At 37.8% G+C, this 12,797-nt stretch overlaps 1 protein-coding gene and 1 long non-coding RNA gene across 22 annotated transcripts; one reads left to right on the top strand and one right to left on the bottom strand.

Moving 5' to 3' along the window:
* LOC104762182 lies at positions 2,464-4,837 on the top strand. The gene is made up of 4 exons (XM_010485426.2): positions 2,464-2,821; positions 3,067-3,204; positions 3,561-3,632; positions 4,012-4,837. The coding sequence occupies exons 1-4, from the start codon at positions 2,651-2,653 to the stop codon at positions 4,681-4,683; spliced, it is 1,053 nt and encodes a 350-aa protein (XP_010483728.1). The 5' UTR covers positions 2,464-2,650; the 3' UTR covers positions 4,684-4,837.
* Positions 5,094-12,694, bottom strand: LOC104762183. Of its 21 annotated transcripts, XR_763417.2 has the most exons (35): positions 12,469-12,694; positions 12,247-12,298; positions 12,005-12,043; positions 11,855-11,902; positions 11,738-11,758; positions 11,631-11,637; positions 11,394-11,509; positions 11,190-11,311; positions 11,031-11,083; positions 10,941-10,961; positions 10,804-10,842; positions 10,653-10,689; positions 10,483-10,542; positions 10,327-10,401; positions 10,144-10,190; positions 9,966-10,049; positions 9,620-9,865; positions 9,426-9,518; positions 9,241-9,332; positions 9,032-9,165; positions 8,750-8,926; positions 8,467-8,579; positions 8,235-8,378; positions 8,038-8,132; positions 7,703-7,957; positions 7,562-7,624; positions 7,370-7,471; positions 7,219-7,275; positions 6,954-7,139; positions 6,792-6,863; positions 6,569-6,704; positions 6,283-6,469; positions 6,055-6,209; positions 5,849-5,924; positions 5,094-5,751 (listed from the first exon to the last, which is right to left on the bottom strand). It is a non-coding gene; the product is annotated as an uncharacterized LOC104762183 (long non-coding RNA). The 21 variants fall into 21 exon arrangements; XR_763421.2 differs by having other exon boundaries at positions 10,804-10,961; positions 11,855-11,879; XR_763412.2 differs by having other exon boundaries at positions 10,804-10,961.

A 12,797-nucleotide genomic window follows, 5' to 3' on the forward strand; every position in this document is an offset into this window, starting at 1 on the left:
ATGGATCAAGGAGACATTAGACAAATTGCGAGAGAGAGAGAATTAGGGTTTGTNTGGATTTACCACAGGCATTTAAGAAATCTGGCTTTTTAGAGAAATTAAAGGCTTCGTTATAATCTTCTTTTCTACAACACACACAAAAAAAAAGTTTCATCAGAAACTAACACATTGGTCATGAAAACGAGACATGTTTAGAAACTAACACATTGGTAATGCAGAAACCGAGTTCTCGTTTAATATCATCCTCAAAAACTTCGGTGAGGTTCGATATTTTGTCGAAGACGAATTGGTTATAGAGACGATTAGCCGCGGGATTATCCAAGCTTCTATCGTCTTGACATATTACATTTTGATGAAAGATTAAGGAAAGAAGAACGAAGAAGGAAACATATGTTGTTTCTTGAAAACATGAATCTCTCCTTCCCATCCCTGAAATATTCCGAGAACAATGTTGTAGAGACTTATTCTGGAGACCGTGATGGATCAAGGAGACATTAGACAAATTGCGAGAGAGAGAGAATTAGGGTTTGTTTTTTTTTGTTCTTTCTTTTTGGGGGAGAGAGATTGTAGTGTTTCTTGGGAGTCAAGAAATGGATGAGAGGAAGACATGGCGATATATGAGGAGGAAAGAGACAGGAGACAGAGATTTTAATTTGACCGTTTGACTAATTTCTCTTCTAACTCATGTCATGGTAATAGATTTTTCACCACGGAATCATATATACGAGGCAGTTTAAAGTCCAGGCTATGTCTTTTGATGAAGTTTCTACTATGACCTCTGTAGGTTTTTATTTTTATTTTTATTTTTATTTTTATTTTTATTTTATATATATATAATAAAAATAAATATAACGTAACATATATGATATATAAAATCCTATTTCGAGTTGGAATAGGATGTTGAACGTGATGTACTCTATATATATTACAAGGATTGAGACTAAACGAAGTGTGTGATTATAATATTTATTACAGAGGTTCTATAATATTCATCATAATAAAGAAGACCAAAACGATGGCTAAACCTAAATGTACATGGTGAGTGGATCGGTGATTGTTCTTTATCTTTCGTTGTGGTTCCTAATTCCTATATGGCTATTTGATTTCCAACTAATTATTAGTGGCGTGATTGCATATGTTATCTTCTTTTATTTTTTTATTTTATTTTTTGTGGTATGGCAGGTCCATGACGCGAATACTTCACGTCATCATCATGCACATACTCATCGTGTCGGCGGCTCTTGCAGCGTTCATATACATAAGGCTAAACAAGATCCCCTTGAACGACGACCAAAATATCTATGGCAGTTTTTTGGCATCCTTATACGTCAATTGCGCTATTGCCGGACCCGCGGCACCCCCAGAAGATGGAGAATTAGGTTTCTTCTTTGTTGAATGCGTGAGTCATGGCTTTGGGATTGTTGTCATCGTCTTTCTCCTCTATTGTATCTCTCCCAAACTCGCTCTCTGTGTCGGATTACCCTCTACCATTGGGTTCATGGCCCTTTGCTGTGGCTGTCTATGTTCCCTAGACTATGATGACGACGACTTGCATGCAAACCAAAGTCGCATACCAGTCTAATAGTGTTTTATGATCTCCCCGTTTTAGTCTTCTTTTTTTAGTGTTTTGGTCAACATTGCGTTTTTGTAGACAAAGAAGTTGCATAATTTGGCTCCGAGGTTCCATCCCCAAATACTCAAGCAGGTTTGGTTCCCAGGTTCCATCCCCAAATACTCTTTCATAATGTGGCTTGCTTGCTTTGATAGAATGCCAATTTTGTCTCGCTTGAGGAACTGGGGTCTCTTGGAAGATGACACATGTATTCTTTGTGAAATTTATACTGAAACAAGAGATCACCTATTCGTACGCTGTCCTTATAGCTACGACTTGTGGAGATGGTGCACCTCAAGAATGAAACTGCATTTCTTTGGTTTTAGCTCTTGGGACGGTTTTCTACTATGGTTGCAAGCCTCCTCCGAAGGAAACTTGGCAACACTGAAGTTACTGGTAGCTCAGGGAGTGATCTACACACTTTGGCATGAGCAAAACGCGCGAATCTTCACCGGACAACGCACCCCAGTCGAAGGCCTTTTCCAGCATCTTGATAGACGTATCCGAAACACCTGCTTAGCACGAGAGACAAATCTGAAGCTACGGGGCATGCTAGCGTACTGGTTCTGAGGGCTCTCGGCCTAACTTATCCTCTTCTTTACTCTTTCTCGCTTTGTAAAATCTTCTACTTTCTTTATTGTATCAGGCATGTTTAACTCCGAATCTAGTTGTTGCTGAGACACTTTTTCTCTCTATTGTAATCATCCGTAAGTTATAAAAATAACAGAAATTTTATTTAAAAAAAGAAGTTGCATAATTGATCTATTCCGGTTTAATCATCGGTTTAATTCGGTTTAGAAGGATTGTTAATTACATTGTCGTTGAAAGTTCAACAACTTTTTTGGTCTCTCTCTCTCTCTCTCTCTCTCTGGTCACGAAACCCCCAAATCCAATTTTCAGATAATTAGGGTTTTTTTTTGTTTGTTCAATTTCTCTGATGAAACTGAGAAGAAGAATCTCACATTAGGGTTCCTTAGTGTTGGCATATTCTGTGGGTTTTTCTCATCTCTCATTCCACGGAACACTGAGGAGATTCCCATGTTGACCTCTCCTTGCTCTTCTTCGTCTCTCCTCCTTTGCCATCGCCCAGCGCTATCTATTTCGCGTTCAAAGTTTAGGGTTCCTAGTCGAACTGTCTTCTCTCCTGCTATTACCCAGATTTCCCCTTTAACTGCTGCTTCTTCACCTTCTAATAAGCCCGCGAAGCACGTACGTCTTCTTGTTTCTTTTCTCTGTTTCTCCAAATCAAGTTTGAAACTTTAAATTTGACAACTAGTACAGAAAGGGTTGTTCATGAAATTGTGGAATTGGGTTTTTTTTTTCATGGATTAGGTGTTTTAAGTTAGATATGTCCAATTGGTAAATGAGAACAGCTGCTTTATATTTTGTGTTGATGCAGATGAAGAGTTTTATCTTCAATGTATTGAAACTTTTTGGTGCTATTTTTGGTGCAGAAATGGAAGTTTTTTTGCTTTAGAAATGAGGATTCTGCTCCTGAGAATCCGGAGCAATTCGTGCCTGAGGAAATAGTTAAGCCAGATCAAGATTCTCCATGTACAGATAAAACAGATTTGAAGGCAACTCTTCAAAAGGTAAAAGGATCTCTTGAAGTCACTGGATAATTGTATTTTTTGAAGAAGAACCACCTTTTCTTTAGTCTCTGTTTTAGTATGACAAATCAATTATGATATTAGGGTCTAGACTGCAGAAATCTCATCTTTTGGAATTAACTGTTATGTACTGTATTATCCATCATCTACTGGTTTTTTAATGAAAGAGAATTTGACGATTCTTTTGATCTGGAAATGTGCCAATTTGTGGAATACAAATTGATAGTATTATTATGAAACATCTCTTTTTACTAAAACGTGACGGGAAGGCTTATCGATCTTGTGTTCATAACATTATATTGGGTCTATCTGATGCACTTTGTTTCGTTGGGTTTCAGGCTGCAGATGCAGTTTTGAAAGCCATTGGGACTCGTTGGAAGGTACCATGGACTGTCGAGACCATTGTGCAGGTACCTACTTCTTAATGTCACACAGGGACATTAATGAAACCTATCTAGAACGTCTACTGGTTTATCTGTATATCAGTATATGAATAGTGGAGTGTTACGAATATTGAGTCTGCGTAAGATGTAGTTTTGGAAAATAGAGGCATTTAATTGTGGGCAAAGATCCTTGACGTAGATACTATGGACTACATGTCTTACCTCTTTAGCCTTTATTAGTTAGATATAGGTTATTAGGCTGTTGAAACGAGAGAACTTCAAGCTAATAGATGCCTTGGTTCATAAAGAAGAAGCAAAACAAACGATAATGAGAATTGAGTTACATTCCGAAGCCTTCAATTTTAACATGTGATCATTTGTTGTGACCCCAACATAACTTTTGCAGGTAATGCTTCTGTGGGTAGCTGCTTTCTGGTTCATTGGTTCATGGATGATCCCATTCATGGCTCATATATCAGGTTTCCACAAAGAATCCCTAACATTTAGAGGCCAAGCTTTGTTCAGTCTGGTAACTGATGTAACAGAAGGCCTTGCCGGGATTGCTATCCTCCACCGTTGTCTCTCCATGTTCCGTCCTCTTGCAAGCGATTGGTTCCGCTTTAGCCTCAAAGGAAACTGGCAACTAGATGTTATCATAGGCTGTTTCATGTTCCCTTTCGTAAACCGTCTATCCCAATTAAACCTCAACCTTTTGCCACTCCCACCGACCTCAAGTCCGGTCTCACTGTCAAGTGTCGAGCAGTCGATAATGGCTAGAGACCCTGTGGCAATGGCACTGTATGCGGTTGTGGTATCGATTTGTGCACCGGTTTGGGAAGAGATAGTGTTCAGAGGGTTCTTGTTACCGTCTCTGACTAGGTACATGCCAGTTTGGTGTGCGATTCTTGTGAGTTCAGTTGCGTTTGCTCTGGCGCATTTCAATGTGCAGAGGATGTTGCCATTGGTGTTCCTTGGAGTGGTTTTGGGTTTGATATTCGCACGATCAAGGAACTTGTTACCGTCAATGCTGTTGCATAGCTTGTGGAATGGCTTTGTATTCATAGAATTGATGCGATGAGGATGAACAATGTCTCTGTTTTAGGTGTTTCTTATTCTTCTTGTAATTGATTCATGTTATGATTTTAGCAATTCTTTTTTTTTTGTTTCTTAATAAATGGACAGTTCAATTGTACAAAGAGAAGGGAAAATAGTCAAAAGGAAACTACTAATTTTACGACTTTGTTCAAAATAATAATTAAGCAGGCTATACTTAGGTTTCCTCTTTTCAAATCTCCCTTTCAAGCTTCTCCTACGGATTGGACTAATTCATCTTGATGGATACGGATCAAATACACACACATGATACAAACAGACGTGCATGTCTGTAAAGTGTTAATATTCTCAATTAAGCTCAGTAAAGTCTTATATGACTCATATTTTTTCTTATATGACTCATATTTTTACCTGCAGAGGATCTAGAAGATCAGGGATATGAAGCTTTCTCTTGTCATAAGGCTCAATGAAAATGGAATATCCCCGGGCATATGTCCCAACAAGAGTTGCAAATCACACACTATTTGAATCGGCAAAAATTCATCTACATATGTAATTTCAAAGGTTAGTATCAGAGCCTAGAGCTTTTAGTCTTTTCTTCTCAGTCCGAGCCTGAAAATCAAGCACGATACAAAGCTAACATGGATTTCTTTCTTTATGTTCTCTGATGACTGCCATTGACATTGACTTGAGTGCAAATGGATTCCTCAGCGGATTAACTATCTTTCTAGCATTTTGCTGCTTCTTACGGTCAGTCGACTTATCTCCTTGAGAAAACTGCTGTGGTGTTTGGGTAGGGAACGTTTCTCCTTGGATTCTGTCTGCTCAGACCTACGCATCCCTGAGAGTACGGTTGATTGAACAAGAAGAAAAAGAATTAGAATACCCTTATATATATCACTTAACTACAATACCAACTCATAACGAATGATATAGAGCCTGGCATCTGAGGTTTTGTTGTTTGAGCTCTGCATCCGATACTGATTAACTTGTTATTTTCCCGAGGCTTGATTAAAAGCAGTTGACCTCAAACGAAATTTGCACATGGTCTCTACCTTGTAAGATCTCATTGATCAGGTTCTAGGAACCGAAGCTGCACATATAAAAGATGAAATTACTTGAATTGAGAGATTGTTACAGTCCAACACAATTCCTAATTTTGGAAAACAGATGATTTTGAGATCACTTACAGAGCAACAAGAGGATTTGCCTTGTGAATTAAAACAAGAAGCCTAAGTGAAAGTAAAATCTCAGTCATCTTCCGATCTAAAATTGAAAAAAAAAAAAGGAGAAGCAAGGTTTGGATCTGGCCAAGGAGTACACTTAATTAACACATTTAAACAACATGAAAACTTATAAACAACCAAAGAGACAAAGGATGAATGTTTAGTATCACCTGCTAATGTTTGGAGAATTAGCACCATCTTCAGGCTTTCAAAGAGGTCAACAATATGAGAAGGCAGGCTTAACTACTCAGTCTCCTTCTCTATTTTCACAACAGCAATGTAACAAGAATACTTAAAGACTTATAGTCCCAAAAGTAGCAACGTCCTGCACCCATAAACAATTGTAAGACCACAGTTAAACAACAAAGGTGAGGAAACAATTAATAAAATATATATACATGGAAGGAGTGGAGAATTGTAGAAAACATTGACATGGGGTAGCAATATGTTCATCAGCTGTAAGTCCCTTGAGAAGGTTCCGTTTCATCAGCTACTTTTTATCCAAACCAGTGGCTTAAAGAAACACTGTTCTGTCTCTCCTCTGCTGTCTTGTCAAATTCGCTGGACCATGGATCCAAATCGTAGCTGCCATGAGAAAAGAAAAGATCATCAATAGCAAAATATGAACATTACACATAGACAGATAGATAGATCATACATAAGAAAGCCGAAAAAAGAACTTACATTATCGAAGGCTCTACTAATATGTCTTAAACAAATCAACAAGACTGTGACCATATAATGCTTTGTGTCCCGATACTATAAAATCCTTTTCCAGCATCCTTCAATACGTAACGACCTTACCATTGCAAAGCTTTGCCTGAGAAAATAATATGGCCGAGAAACATATTAGAAAGAATCCAGATTTTGATAGAAATTTTCAAAGATTCTTTATCTTGTGTATTACCTTGTGCACTGGGACCAGAAAGACCACATCTGTTTTCCGTAACGGTGCTGGAGAATCCATGTCAAGGAGTCCCTTGGAATCAACTCAATTTCAATCAAAATAGTATATAGCCACAAGTTTATAACTCAATCTAATTTTTTGGTTAGAACATTCATAAATTACCTTGTGGCATAATCCACAGAGAATGGCAAACTTTCGTAGATCGTTGTAACTGAAGGCATTAAGATCATAATCATATCGTTTGTTCAAGAATTTCTCCAACCACCGGAAGATCAGAGGATGTACATTCCAAGTGTTATGTGGTGGTGAGTATTTCAGGAATCCCAAGCATCATGTTCAATGCAGCAGCTACATTTAGAGCTATATTGTCAGTGTCAGTAGCAAAGGCAGAAATCACCGACTGGAAGATATGTTTAATGGCTCTTACTATCATCTCATGAACACACAGTGATTGTACATGTGACAACTTATCTGAAAGCTCCACCTGTTGTAACCATAAAAAGAAATTGATTATTAAGAAAAAAAAATATCATCTTGAATAGATTCTAAGAACCATGAGGTTAAGAAAGCCAACTTACAACGTATCCTAAGGAACGCATCCGAAGACCTCTTGTGTGCATAAAAGCAGTTAGAGTCTGGCCATCGACTGGGAAGAGCTCCAACAAACCAGAATCTGCAACCTATATTCAGTGATTGAAATTTTTTTATGAGTTGTTAATATCTTATTATAACCAATACAAAACACAACAAAAAAATTTATACTCAGTTACCAGTTTCGGAATAGCAACTTCAGTATTATAATTTTGTCCCAAGTGTACAAGTTCTTGCAAAGACTGTGAAATAAGTATTCTTTGTTAGCACACAGTCAGTAAACAAACTTAGAGAAAAAGCTGGAGATGTAATGTACATACCTTGTGATGGAGTGCAGTATCTGACTACTAGTGAAGGCTGCAACAGACAACAAATTCTTCAAGTTGAGTACGTTTTCTTGAGCGTTCTTCTCGGCATCAGATTGCAAGGATGGAGTTGTTGTAGAATTATACTCACTATACTTTCTTCCACCATTTAACGTACATATTCCCATGAAGATTTAAGCTCATTATCCTGTTTGCTGAGGACTTTTCTTGTTCTTCTTAGAAGAGGATTTATGGAGAAGTAATTTCAAACTGTAAAGAAAAGATATATAGTATTACACCGTAAGCGAGACAATAAACTAAAGAAACAAAAGATGAATGTTTACTATCACCTGGTGGGATTAATGCCTCAGTCTCCTTCTCTATTTTCACAGCAGCAATGTAATCAGAATACTTTTTGACTTATAGTCCCTAAAGTAGCAACGTCCTGCACCCATGAACAATTGTAAGACCACAGTTAAACAACAAAGATGAGGAAACAAAAAAAATATAAACATGGAAAGAGTGGAGAGTTGTAGAAAACACTGACATGGGGGAGCAGTATTTTCATCAGTTGTAAGTCCCTTGAGAAGGCACTGTTCCATCAGAAACACTGTTGTGTCTCTCCACTGCTGTCTTGCAAGGCATAGATGCAATTAAGGCAAATTGGTTGGACCATGGAACCAAATCGTAGCTGCCATGATAAAAGAATAAGATCATCAATATCAAAATGAACATTACACAAAGATCAAGCATATAAGACAGGGAAAAAGAAAACTTACATATTATCGAAGGATCTACTAATTTGTCTAAGCAAATCAGCAAGACTGTGACATTATAATCCTTTTTTCCTGCAGCCTTCAATGTAAACGACCTTCCCATTACAAAGCTTCGCCTGAGAATAAACAAACAAAAAACGTACGCGAACTGTAAAGCAACATATAAAGTATCACACCGTAAGCGAGACAATAGACTAAAGAGACAAGAATAAGATCCATTAGCAGTATGTCCCTAAGCAGTCTGAAATTTAACATAGCACCAACGTATTAGCAATGTGAAAAGAACCTGGATGTGATCATGACCAAGCACCTTTGATTACAATTGAAAGCATTGTGAAGATACCTCGAGGCAACATGTACATTTCCGAGACCTTCCTCCATCATGGCTACATTGATGTATGTTGCAGCAGTGTTTGGATGACCGCATGTGAGATGTAAGAGATACAACGCACGCTTAGCGTACCTAACAAAAAAAAAAAACACCCATGTTTATAGATGGTAGAAAGAGGCATCAAACATTTAAACCATCAACCACAAACCTTGCAGTTCTGTTAAAATCAATACTTACGTAAGAGTCAGCTCCGTATGCTGAAGCCTATAGTAGAAGACAGCAAGGTCACCATAACTCTTCATCGTATCTGAATGATCAAGTCCAACTTTCTTCTCATTGGTATCTAAAGCCTTTTGCTGATATATTGTAGCCTGTTACAACTTCCTTCTCATTGACAATATTAAGATGTGCAAAGAAACAAAAAGTAGTATGATCAACAATATTACCTTTGTTCCATAGGACCTTAAAGCATTCCTTTGTGTAAAGCTGTTTTAGATGACTCCAGAAGTTGCCTTCCAGCAGATGAACATGTTGCTTGCTGCAGAGATTTAGAATAAAAAGTCTGATCAATAGCAATGGCTGAGTAAGATATTAGAAAGAATCGCGATTTCGATAGAACACTTTCAATTACCTCTTGCACTGGGACCAGACTGACGACAACTGATTTACGGAACGGTGCTGGAGAATCCATGTCAAAGTCCCTTGGAATCAACTCAATACCCACCTGAAAAATAAAATATTAAGCCACAATTCCAATCAATATAGTAAATAGCAACAAGTTTATAACTCAATCAAATTTTTCTGGTTAGAACGTTCATAAATTACCTTATGGCATAATCCTCAGAGAATGGCAAACTTCTGTAGATCCTTGTACGTGAAGGCACTAAAGATCATAATCATATCATTTCTTCCAAGAATTCCTCCGACTACCTGGTAATGTTTAAGAGAATTAGCATCACCTTCAGGTTGGTCAAGGAGGTCAACAATTTAAGAAGGCGGGCTTAACTCCTCATTCTCCTTCTCTATTTTCACAACTGAAATGTAAGCACAATGCATGAAGACTTCTAGACCCTAAACAATTGTAAGAGCAGAGTTAAACAGAAACAACAACAAAAAAATATGTAGAAAACACTTAGAGGTCAAAACTCCGTTCCATCACGCTTCTTTTTACCTAAACGAGAGGCCTGAAGAAACACAGTTCTGTCTCTGCTCTGCTGTCTTGCAAGGCACAGATACAATAGAGGGAAAATCGTAGCTGCCATGAGAAAAGAATAAGATCAATCAATAGCAAAAATATGAACAAATTACGCATAGATCATAAATATAAGAGAGGGAAAAACAGAACTTACATTGTATTACCGAAGGATGTTCCCAACTTCCCATTACAAAGCTTCGCCTGAGAAAAGAAAACAAAACGCAAACGATTAGGGTAATACATTAATTGGGTAAGTGTTGGTTTATGATAACCAGTTTGTAATCCTGGTTTAGTTCATGTAAAGTCAATCAGAGTCAAAACCTCTACAAATCTATACCTCCAGAAGTATGTTTCTCTTTTTTTTTTTTTTCATCATTCAAGTTTTGGAGAGACAGTTTGTAGTGACGGACAGCTGCAGAGGAGAAGAAAGTATCAGAACAACACTAAGAGTCATTATAAAAAAGAAAATCTCATATATTAAGTGAAAAATTACCTGTGACAAACCTCTGTTTTGTTTTTATCCCAAGTGCTACTGCAGCAACCATCAAATCAGCTGAAACGACAAAGAGAAAACAGCATCAGAAGCAGGGTTAGTAGTATAACTTGGTAAATCTCAAAAATCCAAGTAAAAAGAATAAAGAGAGAAGAACAGAGTTAACTTACCTTAATCAGTCTTCATTCTTGAATCCATGTCTCTGACCTGCACAACATATAAAGTATAAAAACGCAAACTGTGCAGTAACATACAAAGTATCACACCGTTAGCGAGACTATAGACTAAAGAGAGAAAGGATGAATTAATGTTTAGTATCACCTGGTAGTGTTCAGAGATTTAGCAACACCAGCCTTCGTGCTGTTCAAGGAGGTCAAAACTTTGAGAAGGTGCTTAACTCCTCATTATCCTTCTCTATTTTCACAACAGAAATGTAACCACCATAGTTAAGGACTTACAGTACCAAAAGCAGCAACGTCCTGCACCCAAAAACATTTATAAGAACACAGTTAAACAACACAGATGGGGCAAACAACAAAAACACTTACATGGGTAGCAGTATTTTAATCAGCTGAGAGAAGACCTTTGAGAAGGTTCCGTCCTGCACCCATAAACAATTGTAAGACCACAGATAAACAAACAAAGATGAGGAAACAAAAAAAAATATATAAACATGGAAAGAGTGGAGAGTTGTAGAAAACACTGACATGGGGGAGCAGTATTTTAATCAGTTGTAAGTCCCTTTAGAAGGCTCCGTTCCATCAGAAACACTGTTCTGTGTCTCCACTGCTGTCATGCAAGGCATAGATGCAACGGAACCAAATCGTAGCTGCCATGAGAAAAGAATAAGATCATCAATAGCAAAATATGAACATTACGCATAGACAGATAGATGGAAAAACAGAACTTACATATTATCGAAGGATCTACTAATTTGTCTAAGCAAATCAGGAAGACTACTGTGACATATAATCCATGTTTCCTGCAGCCTTTTAATATGAACGACCTTCCCATTACAAAGCTTCGCCTGAGAATAAACAAACAAAAAAACGTAAACTGTAAAGCAACATATAAAGTATCATAGACCAAAGAGACAAAGGATGAATGTTTAGTATCACGCCTGGTAATATTTAGAGAATTAGCACCACCTTCAGGCTGGTCAAGGAGGTCAACAATTTGAGAAAGCAGGCTTAACTCCTTAGTCTCCTTCTATAATTTCACAACAGCAATGAAAGCACAATACATGAGGACTTACAGTCCCTAAAGTAGCAACGTCCTGCACCCAAAAACAATTGTAAGACCACAACAGTTAAACAACGCAGATGGGGAAACAACAACAAAAAAAGAGTGGAGAGTAGTAGAAAACACTTACAAGGGGGAGCAGTAGAGTCAACGTCCTGCAATGGAGCCAAAATCGTAGCTGCCATGAGAAAAGAATAAGATCAATCAATAGCAAAAATATGAACAAACTACGCATAGATAGATAGATCATAAATATAAGAGAGGGAAAAACAGAAATTACATTGTGTTACCGAAGGATGTTCCCATTACAAAGCTTCGCCTGAGAAAAGAAAACAGAACGCAAACGATTAGAGTAATAACATTAATTGGGTAAGTGTTGGTTTATGATAACCAGTTTGTAATCCTGGTTTAGTCCATGTAAAGTCAAATCAGTCAGAGTCAAACCCTCTACATAAATAAGAGGGTTCTATGTAATGATGATTTGGAGCAATAAAATAGAAAATTCAGGAGGCTTAACATTACAACATCAGTATCAATGGAGGAGGAGAGAAGATGATCTTCCCCGCGGCTTCGCCTGAGAAACACACAAAAACAAAAACAGAAACGCAAACCCTAATTAATGTAAGTTGGGGACAAAAAAAAAATCAATCAAATCGCAGGGCAACGAATCTAGGGTTTCAAGGGGGAGAGAGAGAGAGAGAGAGAGAGAGAGAGAGAGAGAGAGAAATACGAATACGATCATACCTTCTAAGAGGAAGGAGGAGGGAGAGACAGAGAAAAACTCGCACAGAAACTTCCAAGGAACGAACTACGAGTGGCTGGTCTCTCCGGCGTCATCAACCACCGCTGCCTTGCCCTTCCTATTATGTGGCTTCGGAATCTCCGGCGATGGGCCGCCAAAGCAGAGGCGACGATGTGAAGATTCTGAATCGTCCGTCGTCTATGTGAGAGAGCTACTGTTTATGTTGTGGTGTGCGCTTCACTATGTTGTATATATAGGAATTTTAATTGGAAACTTTATCCTCAGTCAAAATAAAATTAGGATTCCGTAAAAAAAAAAAAAAAAAAAAAAA

Source organism: Camelina sativa, chromosome 18 (assembly GCF_000633955.1).
Source record: "Camelina sativa cultivar DH55 chromosome 18, Cs, whole genome shotgun sequence".
Classification (NCBI taxonomy): Eukaryota; Viridiplantae; Streptophyta; class Magnoliopsida; order Brassicales; family Brassicaceae; genus Camelina; species Camelina sativa.